The sequence below is a fragment of the Arachis hypogaea genome, chromosome 5, assembly GCF_003086295.3.
Source record: "Arachis hypogaea cultivar Tifrunner chromosome 5, arahy.Tifrunner.gnm2.J5K5, whole genome shotgun sequence".
Taxonomy (NCBI): Eukaryota; Viridiplantae; Streptophyta; class Magnoliopsida; order Fabales; family Fabaceae; genus Arachis; species Arachis hypogaea.
In genome coordinates this window covers 30,231,026-30,237,334 of record NC_092040.1, presented here as the reverse complement: position 1 = coordinate 30,237,334, position 6,309 = coordinate 30,231,026, and the positions used below count along the sequence as shown (strand labels likewise).

Below are 6,309 nucleotides of genomic sequence, written 5' to 3'. Positions count from 1 at the left end.
AAAAGAAGAATAGAAACTAGATATTTTGGTGAAAAAGGAGAAGGGTATTTTGGTCCGAATGATGGTTTTAAAATTAAGTTAAACTTTAGAGACGATTTTGTATGCAAAAAAAGATTGGATACAAAAAATTTTTTCGGTCTATACCTTAAAGACCAAAATCATACTTAATCCTAATATTAAACATATTTTTTTTAAATAATAAAATTATAATAATACAACATATATAACAATTATTAGTTAAAATAAAATATAAAAAAACTAAACTCATGTATACATATTATTCATTCAATTCATTTATTTATTTTTAATGCAACACTTCTCATCTCTCTTTCTCCCTTTATTTTCTAAATTCTACCATTTGAAAGTCACCGACACTTCTCACCTGTATCATTAAGAGATATTTTAATACTATAATTTGTTAATTACTAAACTAATTAAATAAAAAATACATATAAAGTCATTATTACATAATTCATTATATCGAGGTTATAAAATGTATTATGCAATAAGAAGATATCAATTTTTTTTATTATTAAAGAATATATCAATAAAAACTTATTTCGTACGGGAAAATCGCAATTCAAAAAGCAAATTAAAAGGAAAAAAAAAGACCTTTGAAGGCCAAAACTCACTTTTGATTTTTGAATTTGTCGTTGAAAAGGGTACCGATGAATGGGGAACCATGTCCATGCCTCCATGGCTCTTATGGGCTATGGCTACTGTAAAGTGTAAAGTATTAAGACAATTATGTCCTTGCAAATGTAGCACCTGTGTTCAGCTTGCAACTAAAAACATTCTAAATTGAAAGATTATTAACGGGGTATTTTGGTCTTTCGACTTTGCCTCTATAAGAAGACATTTTCCCAAAAGAACCAGAAAATAATTGTAAAGTACTGACCAACATTAGAAATTAGAGAACGACTTAATTTATTATTGGAGTGATTGGGAGTTCGGGAATCAATGAAGTTGAAATGGAAAGAAATTAAGTTATAGCTTATAACCAAACTAAGGGTAAGAGTACTAATGCGATTTTAAAGGGGAAAAAAACCTACAAAACTGTGGTTTTATATTTAGAAATGAATATTGTCAATTTTAGTTTGATAATGATATTTTTTTATAAATTCATATTCATATTTCATATAATATACAAAGGGATGGAATTTGGTATTAAGAAACGGGGGCAATGGTCCCCCCAAACTTGATCATTTTTATATAAAAAATTGATTATTTTACAATTTAACCTTCTTATTTTTATTTCTTCTCTCTTGTCAAGTTATATATTACATGTTGACCCCCTCCATTAAAAAACTCTAGCTCTGTCCCTGAATATACAACATAAAAAAATCGCATCTAGAGTGAAATGATCATTTTTTTATATTTTTATTTATATTTTACCACTATTAATTATTAAATGCTTGTCCCCCGCTTAATGTGGTGTCTATTCTTGATATTTAATATCCATTTTTAATGTACAAGATAATAGCAGAAATACTAATTCTAATATGAAAACAAAAATCTGCTCCTACTAAAAGAGCAAAACAGAACGGATGAACCAGAAACTGGAGGGTAGGGAACAAGATTAAAGAGGAGAGCACACAGCAATAACTATATATAAACGATAAATTGCACAATAATAAAACTTATCGTTTTTCCTTTACTCTTTGTATTTATTTACTTATAATTATTATTAAGAGTTTTGCTAATCTATGTCCTAAAAATATAAGATACTAAAAGAAGAAATATTTTATCAAAAATTATTGAAAAGATAAACATTTTTTATATTTCTAATATATTGAATTCATTAAGAATTTTAAAATTTTGTATTGTTATCCTCTCAAAATATGCCCTTACGAGACAAGAACAAGATACCTATATCTAATTATTAATTAAGGTATGACAAGTCAAGAAAGGAAGAGGAGTAAATTGCTCTAGTTACTGTGCATAATTGATAAGGTATATCTAATCATTGGTGTCTTTTCTCGCTCTGCAACAAATCCGGAATGAATACAATCATTGTATTTCAGAGATTGTGGAAGATCCAATATTGTGCTTAGCAAACATCTCTATCTACCTCTTCAACTTCCACATTAACATAAACAAACACAAAAGCAGAGAAGATGGGAATTGCTACAAACCCATTCAAGGATCAATCATTATGTCTCATTAAGAGAATTCTTCCATTAACACTCTATGCTTTGCTTCCTATTGCTCTCCTTCCCACTGCTTTGCTTTGCTTACACTTTTACCCTCTTTCCTTTCCTCCTTCTTCTTCTCCACAAACTCATCATCTTCCTCATTCAAACTCCATCACCATCACCTACCACTCTTCTCTTTCTTCTTCTTCTTCTTCTCCTTCTTCGTCGCGGTCATCAACAACAAATTCTTCTTCTACAGGTATATGCATTGTGCAATGTTTATGCATGGTGTACTTTCTTCTATCTTGCTTAAAAATATATACTACATCTGTTTCAAAACATAACTGTGAGTTTAAACAAAATAGTGCATTGGAAACTCAACGTGTCTGAATTATTCAAATACATTTTCCATGCACCACTTTATTATCTAGATTCACAATTATTTTGAAGCAGAGAAAGTGATTGATTATTACTTATTTGTTGGTCTTAAATTCCACAATAAGCTCTCTTTTACTTATTTTTTTTTTGTATTTGGTTAATTTGAAAAAAAAAACCCATTTTCCAAAATTTTTATTTTCACAAATCACACATAATATAACAACATGTGACATGGGGCTTTATTAAGTTTGTTGGTTTATTACTAGAATGCTTCACATAAATGCATTGTAATTTATCATTAATTTTTCTCGGTGTGGCAGAAAAGGAAAAGGCTTATTATGACGATGAAGAGAACCAATGTGACTACTCCAATGGAGAATGGGTGAGTGACAACATAAGCCCTTTGTACAATGCAACCACATGTGGAACGGTCAAAGAGACTGAGAAATGCACCCCAAATGGAAGACCTGACTCAGGGTACCTATATTGGAGATGGAAGCCAAGTCAATGCAATCTTCCAAGGTTTGACCCCAACATTTTTCTCCAACTTGTTAGGAACAAGCACATTGCTTTTCTTGGTGACTCTCTTGCTAGGAATCAATTAGAGTCACTACTATGCATGTTGTCCACAATTTCAACACCAAATCTTGTGTATAGAAATGGTGAGGACAATAAATTCCGTAGGTGGCACTTCCCTTCTCATAATTCAAGTTTCTCATTGTATTGGTCCCCATTTCTTGTTCAAGGTGTAGAGAGATCAAATAATGGGCAATATTATAATACTATGTATTTGGATCATGTTAATGAGAGGTGGGCTAGGGATATTGGTAATTGGGATATGATTGTAATTTCATTTGGCCATTGGTTTTTGCTTCCTTCAATTTACTATGAGGGTGGGAAAATTTTGGGAAGCTTGAATGTTGCTGAATTTAATCACACTCAAATTGATTTTTATGATCCATTAAGGAAGGCATTAAGGACTACCCTTAATAGCATAATTGAGAGGAAACTAACAGGGGGTAGAAATGGAAATTCCAATAATAATGGTGTTGATGTAATTGTGAAGACATTTTCACCTGCTCATTTTGAAGGTGATTGGGATAAGGCAGGTACATGTTCAATGACTAGGCCTTATAAGGAAGAAGAGAAAAAGCTTGAAGGAATGGATCCTGAGATTAGGAAGATTGAGATGGAAGAAGTTACAATCGCGAAGGAAAAAGGCAATAATGAAAGTGGATTATTAGGGTTTATTAGATTTGAGGCATTGGATGTAACAAAATTAGCACTCTTAAGACCTGATGGTCATCCTGGTCCTTATATGTATCCTTTTCCATTTTCTGAAGGGGTTCCAGAACATGTTCAAAATGATTGTGTTCATTGGTGTTTGCCAGGGCCTATAGATACATGGAATGAAATTTTTCTTGAAATGATCAAGAAGTGGAAATAACAACCAAGGGAATAATGAAATATTATTGATGTAATTAATGTACTATTTAAACATATATAGGTGGTGGTGACTATTGCATTAGGGAGGTGATTTTTTTGTTTATACATTGTTTTTGTGGTTATAAAGCGAATCTGTGCATTAATCTAGCATTGTACTTGTTAATTTCTGTGGTTGTGTGAGGGAAAATATTTATTAATGCTGTATATTGAATTATTGATGATAACAATTGAAAAAGTATAGATAAACAATGTAAAATATTGAATAACGTGGATATCGGTTTATAAAAAGAAAGTTAAATTTAATTATTAAAATCAAATTTTTAATTTATTAGAATAATTAATTTTTGAATTTAAATTATTAAAATTAGATAACATAACCTCCTTTTAATATATCGTGACATTACGTTTTTATTCTATGTCAACCTTTCTCTCCTCCTCCACTGACATCATCGTTCATCTCGACAGTCCTTCTTTTCACGTCCAAAACTTGTTGTTGTCAATCTCCGGTCCACGTCCAAAACCCATCATTGAGACAGCCATTCCGACGCCGCAGTCTCACTGCTAATGCAGATGTGGTCGAAACACCGCTGTTCCCCCACAGCCCGTGCTGACGTTGCCACACCCCTATGCCGATACCGCTGCATCCTGACTGCGCGCCGCTATTTCTCTGCAGCTTGTGCAAATGCTGCCGTGAAGAACATTTTGTGGCATTTATTAACAGAGCCAAACAACTATATAAGATTTAGTACACATTTTCATATACCGTTAGTTACTACAGCTATTTGTTAGTTACTACAGCTATTTGTTATTTCAATTAGCTATGGCAGAGTTCACAAGTAATAGTGTTGAGGAGTATTTCAAGGAAAAGATCATTTTAGTTACCGGTGCAACTGGGTTTTTAACCAAAAGTTTTTTTTAACTTTATTCGGGGTACGAACAATGTGAACAATGGGCTGCACTTCAGATCCACTAAAACAAAAAATATTACATCCCATTTATTCATTACAACCCTAACCTCTTACCATCCACCTTTCTCTCTTTTTATCGCAATTGCTTCACTCTCCATTTTCTGTCACCCCGTTACCAACGCACCTCATTGGCGCCGCCATCGTCTGAAGAAGCAACACGCCGCACCGCTGCTGCACCTTCTTCTCCCATGCATCACGTTGTCCCTGTACTTCCTGCAATCGACGCTGCCGCTGCACCTTCTTCTTCCCTACATCGCGCTCCCTGCACCTCTGCCCTTGCTTCCACGCTGCTGCGTCGTGTCTTCGCCACTTCCATCGCGTGCCGCTTTGTTTCGTTTATCCAAATGGTATGATCCAAATAAACATCTACATCTTAGTGAAAAGAACAATCTGCATACATAATAAAATGAACATCCTGCGCGAGCATGTGCATGTAGAATCAAGCAAATCAAGTAATGATATACCCAGATAAACATCCACTTTAGAATTAAAAGAATCATCCGCATACTTAGTAAAATGAACATCCGATTTAGTTGATAAGAGTTGTGAATAGCAGCAGCGGCAGGAACACGAGATTCCAAAATAGCAGTGCTACGACTGCACAAGTATTGCGGGACAACGACATTCTCGGACGAACAAGCACCTTGCATCAAAGCTCTCACCAGCGGTGATGGCGAACTGTGGATGAAGACCGGTGGAGCACTGTGGAGACGGCGACAGCCTTGGGGTCGTGAACAACAACGTAGGCAAGAGCACAGGATTGTGAAACAACAATGGTTGTGGCTGCACGGGTATTACGTGACAGTGACACTTTCAGATAGACAAGCACCTTGCGTCAAAACTGTCTCCAGCGGCGACGGCGAAATTTGGACGTGGACCAGCGGGATATTGTGGAGGCTGCATGACAGAAGTCAAATAATATTAAAATTTATTAAAAATTTAATAATATTTATTATGGAATGGTAAAAATTGTATGTAGTGTGAATGTATTTAGGTGTGCTAATCCTAAATTTTAAATTTTAAAATCTAATAATATTTAATTAATTAAAATTTAAATTTTAACATTAATTTTACATTTTTTTAATCCGTTATTTGTGTTATTTAATATACGTGCTATTCCCTTATACTTCTCCTTTGCTTATTATTATTACCTTTGAGATCAGATTTCACCTGACCAAAAAAAAAAAGGGCTTAGTGAAGATTAATTAGGATTATCTAGTTTAGTAAATAACTACTTCGATATTTGACATTCATATGCACACATATATATATATGATTGATGAAGATATTCTCTCATATATTGTTGGATTATATAACTCGGCATCATCTCTTATATGTTATTTTATTTTATTTCTTTTAAAAAAGTTGCCTTTTCATGTGTG

General features: G+C 33.5%; 1 protein-coding gene across 1 annotated transcript; it reads left to right on the top strand.

Moving 5' to 3' along the window:
- The first annotated feature begins 1,932 nt into the window (after positions 1-1,932).
- Positions 1,933-3,994, top strand: LOC112801078 (xyloglucan O-acetyltransferase 2). Its single transcript, XM_025843613.3, has 2 exons — positions 1,933-2,394; positions 2,834-3,994. The coding sequence occupies exons 1-2, from the start codon at positions 2,118-2,120 to the stop codon at positions 3,958-3,960; spliced, it is 1,404 nt and encodes a 467-aa protein (XP_025699398.1). The 5' UTR covers positions 1,933-2,117; the 3' UTR covers positions 3,961-3,994.
- Positions 3,995-6,309: the final 2,315 nt, after the last annotated feature.

What these genes read in the sequence shown, in the direction of transcription:
- LOC112801078 (XM_025843613.3), top strand. Translation starts at nt 2,118, where the DNA reads ATGGGAATTGCTACAAACCCATTCAAGGATCAATCATTATGTCTCATT. An exon ending in AACAAATTCTTCTTCTACAG is followed by an intron (nt 2,395 to 2,833) that starts GTATATGCATTG and finishes TCGGTGTGGCAG; the next exon opens with AAAAGGAAAAGGCTTATTAT.